Source organism: Buteo buteo, chromosome Z (genome assembly GCF_964188355.1).
Source record: "Buteo buteo chromosome Z, bButBut1.hap1.1, whole genome shotgun sequence".
Taxonomy (NCBI): Eukaryota; Metazoa; Chordata; class Aves; order Accipitriformes; family Accipitridae; genus Buteo; species Buteo buteo.
Window position 1 is genome coordinate 46,979,713 of NC_134204.1, and position 18,262 is coordinate 46,997,974.

At 41.0% G+C, this 18,262-nt stretch overlaps 1 protein-coding gene across 6 annotated transcripts in view; it reads left to right on the plus strand.

Moving 5' to 3' along the window:
• Window positions 1–1,052: 1,052 nt before the first annotated feature.
• The window catches only part of ERCC6L2 (ERCC excision repair 6 like 2), a 43,525-nt gene continuing 26,315 nt past the window's right edge, over window positions 1,053–18,262 (plus strand). For 3 of the 6 annotated variants that reach the window (XR_012649041.1, XM_075020934.1, XM_075020936.1), the window contains exons 1-7: window positions 1,055–1,539; window positions 5,485–5,909; window positions 8,994–9,113; window positions 10,598–10,791; window positions 13,275–13,436; window positions 14,653–14,860; window positions 16,290–16,430. Coding sequence is in view for 3 of the 6 variants with exons in the window: in XM_075020934.1 (XP_074877035.1) it covers window positions 1,521–1,539; window positions 5,485–5,909; window positions 8,994–9,113; window positions 10,598–10,791; window positions 13,275–13,436; window positions 14,653–14,860; window positions 16,290–16,430 (1,269 nt within the window). In the remaining 3 variants the exon portion in view is untranslated. Of the gene's footprint in view, window positions 1,540–5,484; window positions 5,910–8,993; window positions 9,114–10,597; window positions 10,792–13,274; window positions 13,437–14,652; window positions 14,861–16,289; window positions 16,431–18,262 lie in introns of all 6 variants that reach the window. The other 3 variants (XR_012649043.1, XR_012649042.1, XM_075020933.1) reach the window with 3 other exon arrangements.

An 18,262-nucleotide genomic window follows, 5' to 3' on the forward strand; every position in this document is an offset into this window, starting at 1 on the left:
TGTCCAAGTAATAGCAAGTATCTGGGAAGTCATGCCCTTCATGTAACATTCTATTAAATTGCTACTGACATATGAGGCAATCTGGATAGATGTCTTGGTGGGGCTAAATTTTTGGTTGTTACTGATGGTTTGTTGATGGTTGTTACCGATTTCGTAATTTGGAAAGCGATACTGTATCCAGTTAAGGTCTTCTGAACACGGGCAGAGGCGGAGCCGTTGTAGCAAGTGGGCGTCTCTCACTGAAGCCTTCTCCCCAAATGGGGAATGCCGCACATTCATTTCTTACCATGCTCCAATCGCTTCTCCCCGGCTAACTCCTCTCTCCCGCGCCAGCTGCAAGGCCGTGCTCTGCCAGGGCACCAGTTGCACCTTCCATTGCACCAGCTGTTTTCCCTGCTTCCTTAGCTGCGCAATTTCTTCACAAAAAAATAACTTTAGACCCCCTTCTTCCCCCTCCTCCTTTACAGGTTTTGCTACGAACAAGGGTTGCACTAGGAGGAAACTCAGTTACAATATAAGCAGCATGGGCCAAATCGTTCCAGCTGGAGTAGTTAACGCTCTGCTCATGGGCTACGCTCTCAGGGGCAACGCCGCACCTCTCACCGCGCACAGGTCCCTGCAACGACACCGCCACACGCGCCACGCGGCACCTCGGTGCGTTTCTGTGCCACAGGCCGCTTCGTCTGGGTCGCGTAACACGGACCCGCAGCACGGACCCAACTTACTGCCGGCCCTGCGCTGGGCCCTCACCAGCACCCAGGGCCGCCGCCCTCAGGCCAAGCGCCCTCCGAGCCACAGCACCGCAGCCGCCGCCCGCCGGGTGCCAGGCGAGGCCGCCCTCAGCCTGCCCGGCGCTGCGCCCGGCACCACCCCGCCGCCGCGGGGCACCATCCCCGCGCCCCGCCCCGCCCCGCCCGCCAGCAAACCTCGCGATACTTCCCCATTCCTCCCACCTTACCGCCGGCTCCTTTAAGAACGAGGTCCCGCCGCACCGCTCTTCTCGCGAGAGTTGCTTACACCCCCCCCCCCCCCCCCCCCCCCCCCGACGCCCGTGGTCCGGCTGTGGCCGAGCCTACCGCGCCCGGTGCGGCGGGGGCGGGGCGGGGCGACAGACGGGGGGACGAAGGGGCCGCTGGCCCAGGCCCAGGCCCCGGCCCCGGGCGCGGCGTCTGCCCGGCACCCCGGGGCGGGGGGCGGTGAGGCCGGCCGGCCGTTACCGGGGCCGGCAGCGGTGCGGGGAGGGGGGCGAGCGACGGTCTCCTTCCCTGACACGCTCTGAGGCGCCCGGCGAGTGACTGCTGGGCGGCCCCTGGGTGTCCTCAGCCCCTCTGCCCGCCTGTGACTCGCCCGGGGGAGCGTGCGGCCTCCGGGGAAGGGGTGCGGGCGCTAGAGCGGCCCGCGCCCCTCTCCCGTGGCGGTAGGCCCCGGGAGCGGCGGCCCGGCCGGCTTCTGGTCCCCACCTGCCGCCGGGTGCCTGCGCCCACGGGCTCTGCTGGGCTTTGCACGGCCAAAAGTTAAAAATGGGTGATGATGTCCCAGGTAAGCGTCTTCGGTGTATCTTTCCAGAGCGACGTTCAGACGCTTGTTCACGTTTGCTCGGGTGGAAAATGAGAGCAGGTGTGGGAAGTTAGGAGGGGCTTGGCGACCCGCGGCGGGCGCTCCCGCACATTCGCCGTGGGGAGGAGTGCGCCCGTGGGGCGGCCGGCCGGCCGGCGCTGCCTCGTGGGCACCTCTCTGTGCCGCAGTGCTGCCAGGCCTCGCCTAATGGCAAAGATGAGGTGCTTGGACACGAGAGGCGTGGTGGCGTATGTGTTTTACAAACATCAAGTGATAAGACTTGTTTAAAGCAGTTCTGGTTGCAAGCGTACGTTTTGTTTCTTGCAACAAGTGCAAATCTGTGGTTAAGGGAACTCAGAACATCTTGCTTTCTTATCTTTTGGGAGAGAACGTTTTGGGGCTTTTAGCCTCTTTTGTTTACCAACTTTATAGTTAAGCTTTATAATTTAAGAAGGGCGATGCTCTTACTTTATTGTATCCTTGAATTTTGCTTTTACAGTCACTTACTGGAGTGTAAAAAAAACCCTTTCCAGGCTACATTAAGTGGGCAAACCTCAATAGTTAGAGGGCATTCATGATAGTTTAGCTTTTTTTTTTTTTTGTAGAGTAGTTGTTTAAAGGAGCTAGTGTGTGACAGTAGGCCATTATCAGCATGATGTAGTATGGTTAATATATATAATGGCACAATTTTTTCATCTGTGGTAAAAGGGGTAAGTGTAGGCAGGCATCTTAAATATAAGCTTTCTTCATTGATGGCAAGTGTATTGTACCCATCAATAGTAGGAAGCCATACTGGATAATCTTTTAAAGATAGTACCCTACATAAATCATAGTTCTGATTCAAAACCCAAGAAGTTAGTCAATCAGGCTAGTTAAAAGTAGCAATTCTTGCTTTGGCTTGTACAGCATTATTTTCTGGGGTTTTGTAGCAATGGTGTCCTTAATACCATTGCTTTTCTTCTCGTGCCCTTTTTCTTATTCTGTTCCTTGTTTCTCACTAGGTTTGGAGTTTGGTAATACTGAAACTATTCCTCAGTGCAATTTATTCTAGTTTGCACCTGGAACTCTAACTCTGACAAGTTGTGTGCAACTCACTAAACTCACGTAAATGCTTAGTTAAAGGCACTGTCATCTTAAGTCATAGTTTTGACTTGAGAGTCTTTAAACAAATGTCACATGTCACTTCAGATATTATTGTAAAAGAAAGTAATGACAGAAGTGCTCTCTGATTTTAAACTTGGTTTTGCATATTTAACAGGGTGCTCTATATAGCTAGTTTCACTTTTTCAGTCTTGCTTCTTCTTTTTGAGAAAATGCTCAAAGACTTAGGTGCTACTGGGAGTTCATGTGCACATTTTTTTGCATTGATTTGAGCGTGTGTCAGAGATAGTACAAATGCCTTAAAGCTTAAGAGATTAGTTATGTATGGTTTGTTGAAGACGCTGTCTATACTTCGTCCTTTGCCTCAAAAAGATATGTTTCAGCTTCAAGTCTCTGTGAAGATCAGGAATGGCTGAAGGTATGGAGCAGCTTACGTACAGGTCACAGGGCGTTGAGGCTGAACTTCTCAAGTAAGGATGGTGGGGGGCATTATGAAAGAGATCTGCAAAATGATGAGTCTAACAGAGAGGTTGTATTTTATGATCTTGTTAGTATAAGAACTAATGGGCCATCAGTTTAGGTTGTGGGATCCAAGTTCATAGCAGGCAAAAGCTTGACAGGTATTAGAGAGCAGACCTGCAAAATCTGTAGTCAGAAGACACCGAATGCAAGAAATATGCATGCGTTGAAGGGGGAATGGAGCTACTTGAAAGAGAGAGGTCTGCTGGGGTTTGCTAAACAGACAAACTACACCTGGCCCCTGAAATCTCTGTAGCTAAAAGAAAACTTTAAGGCCGAAGAATTTTAGAAGAGATTCTGTATGCTTGTGCTATTTTTATTGTTACCTGGATATCAACTTACGGCCACAGCTGGTTGCAGAATAGTGGGCTGCATGGATGTTTTTGTTTTCTTTTAGTGTATACAATGTAATTAATTTTTAAAAATGAAGTATAGTTATCGCTGATCTAACTAATACGTTGTGGAGAATAATCCTGTGAGCATACATGTCCAGGAGCTCAGGAACTGGTGAGAAGAACCTATCTTCTCCATGAGTTTTTTTCAGAGACATAAAAATGGGGAAAGCTGGAGTTTCTTGCCTTTGGGGCTTCCTCTTTTCTTTTCCTTACCTCTGAAAAGTAACTGGGTTGATGCGCCCAGAATGGTGTACTACCACTGATCATAAGTATGAAGTATGAATACTTGCTCTGATGCAAGATTCTCTGTGTCTTGCTCCTTACCATAAAATCCTTAGGTGCCTCTCACTGCTACTGATAATGACTTTGTCAGAAGTAGCAGAACTTGTTCCAACAAACAGATAAGAAACAATAAAAGTTCTGAAATTAATCATGTGTCAGTGATGGCTGAAGGGGAAGGTTGGAAATTGTTTCCAAAAACTGAAAATGGCAACACTTCCTCAGTTCAGATCTGGAAAATTTGTGTGCAACTGTTATTTACGAGGTCTTTCTCTTTTTGCTATGAACAGTGAGCGCCTTGTTTTTTCTGATAGAGGCACTTTGTTGGGTTTTTCATTGTCAGTACAATGGGAATTCTTTGGACTCTGATACACTGCTGTTCTTATCTTTCCCTTTCTCTGTTAGCGGTGTACATACCATTTAAAAATCATCTTTCTGTCTGAACTGTAAAAATGAGGTAGCTGAAAATGAAGCAGTTCAGTTATCTCTGTTGTTAATATTTGGTATGCTGTACTAAGGCTATAGTGAGACCACATAGAGGAACAGATTTTAACACTTCCAGACCTGACAGCTATGTAAGCAGTTTACTGAGTAATTAGCTGCTTTGATGAACAATATAGGCAAGTGATGTGCTACTGTATATTCTTAAAATACACTTCTGTTTTTTCTAAACATAAGTTTTTGGTTTTTTACCTGTTAGAGATTTTGTTAGGAGAAAGGTGAGGTTTTCCTATGTGATTATAATTATAAACAATTTACTAACACTGCAGTACTAGATTCAGGTAGATCAGAAGTGTGTCTATACAGAAGGCCTTTTGACCAGGTCACATGGTCTGTTAATTAGACATTAATCACAGAAAGGTTTGAGTTGGAAGGGACCTTAAAGATCATCTAGTTCCAACCCCCCTGCCATGGACAGGGACACCTTCCACTAGACCAGGTTGCTCAAAGCCCCATCCAACCTGGCCTTGAACACTTCCAGGGACGGGGCATCCACAGCCTCTCTGGGCAACCTGTGCCAGTGTCTCACCACCCTCATAGTGAAGAACTTCTTCCTTACATCTAATACAAATTACCCTCTTTCAGTTTAAAGCAATTACTCCTTGTCCTGTCTCTGCATGCCCTTGTAAAAAAGTCCCTTTCTGGCTTTCTTGCAGGCCCCCTTTAGGTACTGGAAGGCTGCTGTAAGGTCTCCCTGGAGCCTTCTCTTTTCCAGGCTAAACAACCCCAGCTGTCTCAGTGTGTCTTCATAGGAAAGGTTCTCCAGCCCTCTGATCATCTTCATGGCCCTGCACTAAATCTGCAGGCATCAGCATTTGCCTGTGTGAAGCCACTGTGTAACAACTTAATGTATCAGAATTTGGCTTTCATATCAGATTTTTTTTCATATATTCTTTCAGACACTTATAAAATAGCAGTGTTTCAGCAACCTGTAATTCTATGTCTAGCTCAGGATTTGGTTCTGAACAGTAATTGGTATCTTGATTCTAGTGCTACCTTCAATAAATATTTTATTTTAAGTTGTATGCATTTTGTCAAATAAATTTATATTCAGTGTTTTATTAGTGTGACAAAATGGAATACTTTATATATCACAGTTTATCACTATGTGTGTTTGGGGTTTTTTTTATAGATAATTGGCACATTGGGGAGAAATGCCTTGCCCCTCTTCTTGAAGATGGGAAACTTCATGAAGGAACAATATCCTCTATTGAAAAGGACAAGAATGGAAAATCATTTGCTGTTGTATCATTCTTGGAGTCTGAAGAAAGGAAAATACTAATAACTAAACTTTGTAGACTCAAAGCCAGTAGAGGACCCTGGAAAAGCTTAGTATTTGATGATGGTGATCTGGAAAAGCCTTATTTTCCTGACCGAAATCTTCCGACGCCTGCAGTTGCTTTTAAATTATCTGACAACGGTGATTTTATCCCATATACAATTAACAGATACCTGCGTGATTATCAAAGGGAAGGAGCCCTATTTCTGTATGGACACTATGCTAATAAAAGGGGCTGTATTCTTGGAGATGATATGGGCCTTGGAAAGACAATACAGGTACTCTTTTTGATTGTTACAGTGAGAGAATAGATAATTTTTTTGGCAGTGTGTTTTCTGTGAGTTGTAAACCTTTTTTAAAAATAAAATATTTAAGAAAAGATACCTCAGTGGAGCTTAATCTCCGTTTGCTATTGTGGAGTTTGAGGAGGCAGGATGTGACTATCCAGGACAGCAATTAGAGCCAGGAGCCATTGCTGATTTAAGATTCACTCCTGACAGGCCACAAAACTGGGATGTGGCCCCTTTTAGTGTAAGCATGAGTAATTACAATAGTTAAAATGTTAGTATTCATTTTATGTTGAATTTCCTTTGAGGATTGCTACCTGTGCATCATGAAAATAATTTGCACTGGAGTATGCTGAAAGTACTTACAGCATTTATCTGACTGTAGCTCTTTAAATGTCTTTTTCCTTTTTTCTTGAAAGCAAATAGTTTAACTGTACTGGGAACGAGAAGAAGCAGACACATATACTCCCATCTCTGCAAAAAGTGCTTAGATGTTCCATGTTATTTTTATCACTCTTTTGGAAATATGACTCGGGTTGATGAAAGGACAAAGTATAGCTGCATTTTTCCATTATGCTTTGAATCAGTGTGGCCCAAACGATTTATTTATTTTACTAAAATTAGTGTGTTTTTATGTTTGAAAATTCTCTTTAATCTGTCTGTTTTTAAGTTAGCAGCTTGAATCCTATGGTGGCTAGTCTTTGTACCTGTGTCTTTTCTTCCTCCATGTGTCAAATGCAAGCTCATTCCTTCACTGACAAATACTGGCTGTAGCATCTGTTGCCCTTCTATTTAGGAGAATGTTGACAGACACCCTTCAGTGCAAAGAAGTATTGTTCTGTAGCAAACTTCACAAGAAGAGTGAGTAAACTAAACTGGCAAAACTTCTTTGGATAGAGCATTTAGAGATGCATCATGGATTTGTGTAGCTGCTGCTGGTCTTTTAACAGATGTTTATTAAAACTAAACATCCATTTGCCTTGTGTTTTACCTAAGCTTGGCCATGTTTCTTGTCCATGGCTGTTTAAGAATTTGGTAGTTACGGAAGTTTGTTTCTACTCAGAACTGCAAATAATCTGATTTAATATAGTAAGAAGCACCTGTATAAGATAGTAGTAAACTGTAGGGGAAAAAAATTGAGTTGCCTTGCTTGCATCTTTTGTATTTTTTGAATCTTGGAGCTGATTCTGTAGTGATCTGGTCATGTTTATCACTCAGCAACAGTGTGTTCCTGTGTGGAACTCACATCTATTCGTTATTTCTTTTAATCATAGTGTCAAGTTTGCAGAAGAAAGGTAGAGGTTTTGAAGAATATCTTGTGGTTTTTTTATGAAACACAGTATTTATGTTCTTCAAGTTCAGTATGGGAAAGGCAGTTCAGTGGATATGAGGTAAAAGGGACTTGTTTAAAAAAGATTAGTATGTATGAAAGAAGAAATATTAGTTAAACTTCATCAAGTAACTGATTTAGTCTTATAGAAAACTTGTTTTATGCTTGTCAGTTGGCTGAACCTTATTGTTTCTAAATTACAGGATGATTTATGAGATAAAGACTTTCCTAGAAAACTTTTGCATTTTAATGTTCTTTGTAATTCTGAACTGATTTTTGCTTAAGTTGGCTTGACTGTACGGCTCTTTCATTTCAAGCTGAAATTGAAGTGGAGGCAAGTAGAATAATGTTGTTTCTTAATGTGATTGCAGTAAGTTAGTTTCCTATCAAGGCCTTTCGGTGGCTTCCTGCTTTATCTGCAAGAGCCAAAGGTTTCTCATAAGAGTTGCCCTTTTACAGCCTTTGCTATTGTTACAAATTTGTGATGCGTTATTCTTCCAAAGATGGAGGATCTGGAAGGCACATGGAGATTTTATGTTCGGTTGAATTTTATTCTGATTCTCAAAAGGTTTAAAAAAAAAATTAAAGCCAAACAATGTGCAAACTTACAGTTCCTCTTAGCGTCAGTTTATATGAAATCTTATGCTTAAAAGTGTTTGGTTTTTCTTCTGCATACCTCTTTCCCACTCTGTGGCCCCATATGTGATGGGTTTCCTCTCTCTTCTGCTCATCTACCTTTACTCTTCTCAGGTATTTTTCCTGCACTTCTGCACTCCTGCTGGCTCTTTCCCCACCATCATTAGGGGGAGAAAGCTCTGGAAATTTCCTCTTTTTCAGAAATCAACAGCTGACAGCTTTACCTCTGCCCTGCTATGAGCAGATGTGCAGCAGCTGCAAAAGGAAGTGTCTGGAGCTGGTTGCTCTGAGTAAAAGGGGCCTGTTTTCAAAAGAAGGGCACCTCTCTGATGATGCATCTGGTCCTTGCTGCTGCTTAGCCCCATGGATACCATTTAGCCCAAGTGGATTTTATGGATTTGCATGTTCTGGCCAGCTATCTCTGTGCCTTCTTCCTGGTTTGGATTACCACGGGAGCAGCTTGGAGTAGCCTATGCTGGGATGTTTGTCCTTGCTGTGGTGTATTATAATAAGTGTCGTCTCATAATCAAAGCGAAATTACCTTGACTTGTTTGAGGCAGATGACAGAATATAGCCCCAACACAACAGAAGGAATTGCTTTTGAAGCTAGCAACAGGAATTGGAAGGAATGGGGCATACAGAAAACAACATATTAGTGAAAATAGAACCTCTAGTTTAAAGCTCTTCTTCCTTAGTTGCAGAAGTAGCATTGGGAGTATAGTTAGCAAGTATCTCTTCCTTCTGTTTTCTCATCTAAGATTCAAGTGTCCTTCTGAAAATGGAGAATTGCAAGGCATGCCTCATCTCTAGTTTTTCCTGGCTCATTCATAGTCTCTTTTGTATTTTTGGGACTTTTCCACTTGAGAGGATGAAAGAGTAAAATAGCACAATTAATTCCTCTTATCATGAATTCAGGAATCTCCAAGGGAAGGGCTTCCCATTTTAGAAACTGAGATAGATTTGAAACAAACAAACAAAACCCCAGTCCCCTCCCCAAACCACCTTACTGAATCCTGTCCAGGATTTTGTCCTAAATGTTTATTTTCAATATAACTCAATTTCTGTTTGCATTTTGTACATAATCACTGAGAATTGTTTTCTTTCTCAAGGTAATTTCATTTCTGGCTGCAGTGTTGCACAAAAAGGGAACACGTGAGGATATTGAAAATAATATGCCAGAATTTTTACGGAGGACAATGAAAAAAGAATCAAAGACTAACCCCAAGAAGGTACAGCTTTTAGTGACACAAGCTTAAGGATTTTGGTAAAAGGCAATACTTGGATTTTTTTTTTTGTTCGTTTGCTTCAGGACTTTATTAATTTTTAAAATTCAGCTACTTGGGTAGATTAGGAGTTCATGGCCTCCCTAGTAATTTTAGGGAAGCCTTCAGTTTTCCAGACTGTCATAATGCATTATGAGCTGTTATTGTCTGATCTGCTAATGCTGTTGGTCTGCACTAGCACAAAACATTTGGAAATACCTGAATGAGATTAGTGGCTAGAGTACTTTGAAAAGCTTGTGTCGGTGAGTAGAAAATTATAGTTTCGTGTGATTGTGTTTCTAAAGTACAAAAACCATGTATATCTATATTAACAGGATATTTAAATAATTAAGGCAAATGCATATGTTTGGAAAATTTATTGCTAATATTCTTGTGACCTCACATATTTTCTTGAATGACTGTGAATAATGTCAGAAGTAAGTCTGACTGACAATCTAGGTAATCAAATACAGTTACAGCAAATAAAGATGCATGTAAAAGTTCTGTGTGAATGAGAGAAATCTGAAGTTCATTTTAATTTTACCCATCACAGGACCCATGCAGTTTCTATTTTCCATTGCTATTTTTATTTTATTGGAATAATTGGAATATTTGACAGGCAGAACGATTCATATGACTATAGCTCTGTGAATAATAGATACAGGTTCCTCGGGAAATACAGAGAGGAAGAGGTGACGGGATAGCACTTTGTACGAAAAAACAGGAATGCTTCTGACTGGGAATAAGAGAAGAAGAATTTCACTTAGTGGACAATCAAGTATTGGAACAGGTCACAGAGGCTGTGGACCGCCCTCATCCTTGGGAGGTTTGGAAGACCTGAATTGGGAAAGCCTTAAATGACCTGGTCTGAATTCAGTGTTGCCCCTGTGTTGACCAGAAAGTTGGACTAGAAACTTCCTGAGGTCCCTTCCCACCTCACTGATTTTAGTATTCTATGATATTAAATGAGTTGTATGTGCTGTCTTAAATTTCTAAACCCTTTTCATGCCTTTCTGTTTTGAAGTTGTATGATGATGAGACTTGTGAATTGGTGGAAGCTGCTTACCCTCTTCATTCTTTTGTTTTCTCCATCTGTAAAACATTTTATGGTGTACAGATACAGATGCTATAACAAAGAAAAGTGATAGTATCTTATGTCTTATTGCAGTTGTTAGAGTATAATTTGAGTAAATAGCACTACTTTGGTAATTATTTTTTTTTAGTGTTACAGTATTTTTCTTCTGTACTATTTACATACTCTGAGTAAAATGATTACTTTTGAATTTATGTTGGCTGTTCAGGTATTTCCTATATTATGCTTTGAAGTGACACTTAAAGAGTTCAGACTGCTCTAGGCAGTAAAATAAATCTCAACATTTTGATTTTTCCTTATTGAGAAAGTGCTATGTTATAGTTTTTCCAGTAATACTGTAACATCTATTTGTTTTCAGACTTTCCTCATAGTGGCCCCTCTTTCAGTGCTGTACAACTGGAAGGATGAGTTAGACACATGGGGGTACTTCAAGGTCTCTGTCTTACATGGCAGTAAAAAAGATGATGACTTGAGTCGTATCAAGCAAGGGAAATGTGAAGTTGCCCTTACAACGTATGAGATACTTCGCCTGTATTTGGATGAATTTAACAGGTAATTATTTTAATGTCTTTTTCTACATGCAGAATTTTAACTGTCTAATTTTGCATTGTTATTTACAAGTACTTATTCTTTCTGTGCAATGTATTTACTGCTAAATCCAATGACTCACTGGGCTGAAGAGGAGAATCCTATTTAACTATCTTTGGGGAGTTTACCCTCTACTATCTTTGTAGTGGGATGCTTTGGAGAAGTAAGCATTTGAATAGTTTTCATAAAGCTAGTCTTTGCTGTTAATCCATTATTGAAGTGTTCTCTAAAAGGTGCAGGAATTGCCTGCCTGAAAACCAGTGGTAGCTAAAAGATATGCAGAAGTTATTTCTATCTTTCAGTACAGTGTAAGGAGAAAATAAATGTGGAATTTTTAGCAAAGGTATTTGCTAAAAAGGTGTTTAGCAATCAAAAGATATTTTCCTTGTTATTTGCACTTTTCACCAGCTTGATGAAATTCTTGAGTCCTAAAAACTCTGAGATATAAGACGTGTGTGTATATGTAGTTTTAAATACACTGAGGGACTTGGCAGAATCGAGGTTTTTCTGACCGCAGATTGTATTAGAAATCTTGCTTTATTTGCTCCATCGCTGTCAGCATTTTCAAACTGGAGAGCTTTGCCTTTTGTTTTGCAATGTTCAGGAGTACTTGGCCTCTCATCTGATCCTAGTGGTCCTCTTTCCTTATGTTATCTTGGAAGTAGGGTACAAGTTGTGTGAATAGCCAGTAGTAGCAGCCTGCCCTTAGTAGCTGGTGTTGTCAGTGAATCTGCAGATCTGGTCATTTTATGTGTTGGGAAAGCTCCAGGCTCCAGAGTGGTGATGACTGTCCAGACCACCAGGACAAAACAGTCAGATCTCCATCTGTGTCTCTGCTGAGGTCTGAAAAAGAAGTGCAGATAGAATACTAAAGGACTTGTGTTAACAGTACCCTGACTCCTGCTGTTGTCTTTCTGTGGAACTCTTCAGTTTTGGTCATTGAATAGGCAGTGGTCAGGAAATAGGTGGGTGTGCAGAGCAGATCTGACATGTGACTGCCTGCTTGCAAATACATTGCTTCAGCATACAGATTAACTAAACTGTTTCTGCACAGCATGTGACTGGATGGGCCTATAACGTTGACACTGGAAGAGGCTATGTGTCTTGCTTAGCTAGAATGATGGATTGGCCGCCAAAACTGGTCTTAATTAATTATCACTAATAAGAATACATAGGCTCAGTTATGCATGTAAATCAGCATAATGAGAGATTAAGTTGAAGGAGCTAGCATGTGTTCATCTGTTAGTCTCCTTTCAGTAACTCCCAATTTTTAGCAGATTTTAGGAACGTAAGGGACTCAGATATGAATGAATGTATTTAGCAGGCATCAAAAATGCCACAAGATCAGCCTTCAGATTAGTGAACTAAATGCAGCCTGCTCAGGAGAGAGGTTTCCTTCTAAACATGTCTGGTTTAGCTTTTTGCTGCTTGAAGTATCATCAAAGTACATATGATTGTGTTCTGAAATACTCATTCATATATATATATAGTTTAGCAATCTTATAAAGCTAATACATCTCTTCCTGGGGACTTGATGACTTAAACAGTATACAGGTCATTCTACCTCCAAGTTTTATGCTTGAACTTTGCTGCAAAATACCTTTCAGTCCCTGCTTCTAGATATGTTCCTCCTAGTCACAGAATCACAAAATATTAAAACTCCCCTGCCATATTGGTATCATATAGATATTAAAGAAGTTTAGTGATGCATTCATGTAGGAAACCACACAGATTGAAATTATTTCAGTCTACTTATAGTTACACTGGAAAGATTTTGTTGAGAAAATGAAGCATACCTGTTGCCTGACGTGCAGGTGTGGCGACCTGGTTCAGGAACGGCGGCCTCCGTCCATTAGCTTGCGGACACCAATGTGGTGGACAGCAAATGGCGTTTATTGGTGGTCGACACAGCGTTATATAGCCTAAGTTTATAACGCCACTTCCGCCTGCTTACATCGTAAATTAAACACTATTGGTCATTAGTAGAGAGGCTCTAACTTTCCGTACAACGCGAGATCTTCCGACCGCCAGACCCTAATTACCTACACATGCCTGTGTTAAGCATGTTTCAGTAGTTTACCTTCGGAAATTTATTTAATTTTTCTAAATCTTATGTATGAGTGGAATTAGTGCTGCTGAGATTTACTGGATTGATTGCTCCAGAGATTGAAGCTGCGTTCTTTACAGAAAGCAGTTCGTACAGTTATCAGTAGTTTATTTATTTGACTGTGTAGTTTAGCCATTATATTTAACTATGGCAATTGAATTTACTAACCAGAATATGAAGAAACCGAGTAGTATAATACAATGTAAAACAGAAAAATAAAAAAGTAACAGAGTCTTCTAATAATCACAGCTACTTGTGTGTCTGACTTCACTTTTAATGTGTATGTGGGATGAGGGAATAAGTAGTTTCAGTTAATAAAATATTTCTTGTTGATCTGCAGTATAGAATGGTCTGCTGTGATAGTGGATGAAGCACATAGAATCAAGAATCCAAAGGCTCAAATAACTCAAACCATGAAGTCATTAAAATGCAGTGTTCGCATAGGTCTTACTGGAACCATTCTTCAAAACAATATGAAGGAACTTTGGTGTGTTATGGACTGGTAAGTAAAATATCTTTTTTTATGGTCAAACACCTCAATATGTTAACCATGCAGTGGGACTGGGATAGAGCTGCTGGGATAGAGTCAAAACAACAACAAACCACAGCCCTCCCCCTAAAAAAATGCAACATTTTGTGAGAATGTAAGTATGTTTTTCCAATACATCTATGGAGGTAAGCTCCTGGTATGAATTTTACAGTTATTTAATACATTTGGACCTCCTCTTACATAGCTTCTTTGGGGAATTTGGGAAACAGTTAAAATTACTTTCTTTCCCCCCCACCATGTTTACCTTCCTTTTCTAAGGACACTGGTTTTTTCTTCTTCTGTCCTCTGCACAGTAGATGGACAGTCATTACACAACTTTGAACAACTTTGTGCCTTTGCTCTGTCCAATATGTGCAGGTCATTCTGACTTACTTGGAAGATGAAAGTAATAATATTTTGCTGTTTTTCAAAGTGCACAAGTGTGCATATTTGCAAAGCAATGTTCTTGTCCAGGAAAATTTTTAATGGAGAGGGAGGGGTGGAACTAACCCTAGATATAAATCTAAACATAGAAGTCTTGCTGAGGATGCTTCACAGAGGAGGAACAAAAGCAAACATACCTTAGATATAAGGATATGCATGTTGAATTGAAATACCAGGAAAGAAGTACTTTAACAGTAAGCTGCATCTGGTCCATTTAAACTATGCTGATGTTGTTAATAGATTGTTCCAAGATGTAGTGCTGCTAATGATTACTAAATTCTTTTTGCTATTGAGTTTCTTAAGATTTTATTTAGTAAATTGTGATATCTGCATAACGTGATTTTAATAAAAACAGTAAAAATTGAAAACATGACTGCTTAGCTTCCAGTTAGGCTCCTGAACAGTAGCAGCTTTGTGGTTTAAAGGTTCTGTATACTTGTGACTTCTGTTAGTAGCTTTCTTTTTTGTGGAGATGGCAACCCTTTTCCTAAGGGGAATCTCTTAATATTTGAGAGTCACAGAAAGTAAATGACAAAATGGCGTGTCTGGAAGTAGTATGTGTTTCTATTTATATGCATAATTTTTATTAATTTCTCTAGTGATTGTTAATTGAAGAACTCCTTCTGTTAGCCAGAAACAATTTATGGTGTGCTTTTAATCCATGGAAAAGGATAAACTGCCTTGGAGTAAAGAAAATGCTGTTATTCCTTCACACACAGACCAGCCTCCTTTGTTTTTTTAATAGGGCTGTACCAGGACTTTTGGGTAGCAGAGTACATTTCAAGAAGAAATTTTCTGATCCAGTGGAGCATGGCCAGAGGCACACTGCAACTAAAAGAGAGCTAGCAACAGGTCGTAAGGCCATGATGAAGCTAGCAAGAAAAATGTCTGGCTGGTTTCTGAGACGTACAAAAGCGCTTATCAGTGATCAGTTGCCAAAAAAGGAAGACAGAGTAAGAGTGCCTGCACATTTCAAATACAGTGCTAATGAATATATCTATTCTTTTTTGTTCTTGTTGTATTTTCTCTCTTTCATCATGCCTGTAGTAGTTTATGGTTTTCTTTTGGACTTAAGAACTTAAGAAGATCCAGAGCCTTGGAAAAAATGCACAAGCAGTAGTGTGCTTTGTTCACATAATTACTATGATTGCGTGTTGAAATGGAGTTAATCAAGCATAAAAATGCTCAGCTAGACTTCTGACTAGTGATTTACACATGTATTTTATGTGGACTTTTGTACTTATCCGTGCAAACCAAATGCAATGTATGCAGATCTCTTGAAATTCTATGTAGGACTGCTGAATTTGCAGCTTGACACTTTATGCATGGAACAGTATGCTTTTATTTTTTAACGCCTTCATTTTAGGTCACTAAATAAAAGAAAACCCCCAAACCTAAAGCTGATTGTTGATAGGTGTGTAATCCTGGCCATCCAGGGCTAATGTAAACATTATATAAAGTGATAATACTTTATGACTATAGGTAAGCGTTCTGATAAATTCTCATTACATATATTTGTGCTTTCTTCACAAGTAGGCAAATATGTCAGTTTGCAGCTGGTTGTGTTTTCAAAATTTGGTATTTGTTCTTCATTCTCAGTGTATAATAATGTCATCTAAACTGTCTTTGGAAGGAAAGATTAACACAAACGTCAGTCAATAGCTTTTCTAAATCTAGCAGGTTTTATTCTTTTCATTCTCTTGTTAATGTGAGTATATGTTCAAGTTACTGCTGTATTATTATAGCTCAGCATGGTGCTGCTGCTGTGTGGGTGGCCTAGGTTGAGGAATGATCTTGGGATTTCTGTCTCCTGCTGTTTAAGACTAAAGATGTCATGGAGATGCCACCCATGGTCGCTAAGAAGAGGGATAAGAGTTTTGGCCATAGCACTGTGTAGATCCTTGCCTTCCCATTGCTTATTCTGTTTGTCCTGCCTTTGGTAGTGCCCTACAACAGCTAGTGCCTAAAAAGAGGAAAGAAAGCATAAATTGAGCAGCTGGCAAAGCAGAGGGGAATCTGTAATTACAATTATCCATTTATTTCTCTCGTTTTTTCCCTCTTCCTCCTATACCCCCAGAAAAGCCAGATTGAAAGGTTTATAGAAATCTAACGGCAAATTCTTGTAGCTTGATGTTAATATTTTTTGTAGAATTTTGTGAGGCAATAAAATAAGTATACATACATTTTGGCTAAAATTTCATTCTATTTTGGTGTCAAGATCCACATTTTTTCATTTGGTGTTTCCTGTAACTATTTAGGCAAATACACTCTTGTTTTCTACTTTATTTTCGATGTTCCCTGGTTTGTGTTATTTGATGCAGTGCTGTTTGGCTTTTCATTGTATACTGCACATAGTTGTGTTTTTGGGGTTCTCTTTGACAGATGGTGTACTGTTCCCTGACTGAGTTCCAGAAAGCAGTGTACCAGGCTGTGCTACAGACAGAGGATGTAAACTTAGTACTACGAGCAGGAGAGCCTTGTAGCTGCAACAGCGGCCGTAAAAGGAAGAACTGTTGTTACAAAGTAAGAACTTGCACTGTTTGGATTGTAGAACATAGCCTTTCTGGTTTTCTCAAGAGACTCTGCCGATGAAGAGCTGATTGAAATGGCTGCATGGTCATAGGCCATCTGTTTGGGAAATCCTGACTGGAAACTGGACAGGTGGCTGCTTCGCAAGCATGATGGAGTTAGGTTCTTTGGGATTACAGCAAAGCTGCTTCACATGTCCTGAGCAAGTGGTTGTTACTTATGCAGTAGATTCTGGATGTGTTGTATTAGTAAGTGCACCTGTGATATAGTTCATGTTGGCAAGGGTATTGCATTGGGATGATCAGTATGTCAGGTGCTCTGCTCCCATGTGTCTCAGGTGGTCCATGCAGAAGCTGCAAATCCTGGCATCCTGGACCCAGCAGGTCATGTGGGCTTTGCTTGTGTTATAACTGCAGTTGGATTGTGTCTTTCTGTGGCACTAAACATGCACTTTGCTTTGCTTCATTGAAGGGAGAACAGTAGCCATCGAGCACAAGCAGAACTTTTGTTCACTAGTAAAAGCTTTGCAGATTTCTTCTATCTTCTCTGGACTTCTTTAACACTCGATTAGTCTAGCTTTGTATTTGTTTCACCCACATCATTCAGTAGGCTCAGATGAAGTACGTCTTTTATTAACCATGTAGAAGCATATGTGTCATACTTGCTTCTCCCTATTTTCGTTCTATCCTGTTTTGATTCTTGTGTAGTGGTTTGGTTTTTTTCTCCAAATGATGTAGATTGTTCAGTCTTCTGCATCTTTCTTTAAAAACAATCCCCCTCTCAGCCTGTTTAATATTCCATGGATACTAGCATGAGTTTTCTGCAGGCTTCTGTTTCTTGTGATGTTTTGTACAAAAAGTAAAATGCTGTTGAACTTGATTCACAAAGGGCAGTAGGCCGGCCTGCAGACGCTTAAGTGCTCTTATGGACTGTCTTATTTCAAAGTTAACCATGAAATTTAGTAACTTGAGAAGGGAAATGGAAATGAATATTGGTCGAATCAGCCAACCATAACCAGAAAAATAGCTGATACCATTGCTGCTGCTGCATTGTAGAACTTTTGAAGTTGTTTGACTTACGTTACTTGAGATGTTTATAAAGCTTTACTATTCTCTACAGCAAAAATGTATAAAGTTAACTGTGGTAGGATAAGAAGTCATTCAAACTGTTCTTGATGTGATTTACATTTAAATCACTGGCAAGTGCTCCAGCCGCACTGCACAAGTCACAGAAGGCAAAGGCAGGGACTGGGAGAATGAAGAACTACCCACCCTAGGAGAAGATGAGGTTCGAAACCATCTAAGGAACCCGAAAGTGCACAAGTCCATGGGACCTGATGAGATGCATCCCTGGGTCCTGAGGGAGCTGGCAGATGAAGTGGGTACGCCACTATCTTTCATATCTGAGAAGTTCTGGCAGTCTGCAGAAGCTCCACCAACTGGGAAAGAGGAAACATAATGCCCATTTTTAAAAAGGGGGAAAAAAGGAAGACCTGAGGGACTGCAGGCCAGTCCTCACTTCTGTGCCACGCAAGATCATGGAGTGGATCCTTCTGGAAACTATGCTAAGGCACATGGAAACCAAGGAGGTGATTGGCGACAGCCAGCATGGCTTCACTAAAGGCAAATTGTGCCTGACAAATTTGGTGGCCTTCTATGACGGGCTTACAGCGTTGGTGGATAAAGGAAGAGCAACTGACGTCATCTGCCTGGACTTGTGCAAAGCCTTTGCCACTGTCCTGCACGACATCCTTGTCTCTGGTGAGACGTGGCTGTGATGGATGGACCACTCGGTGATTAAGGAGTTGGCTGGATGGTCACACTCAG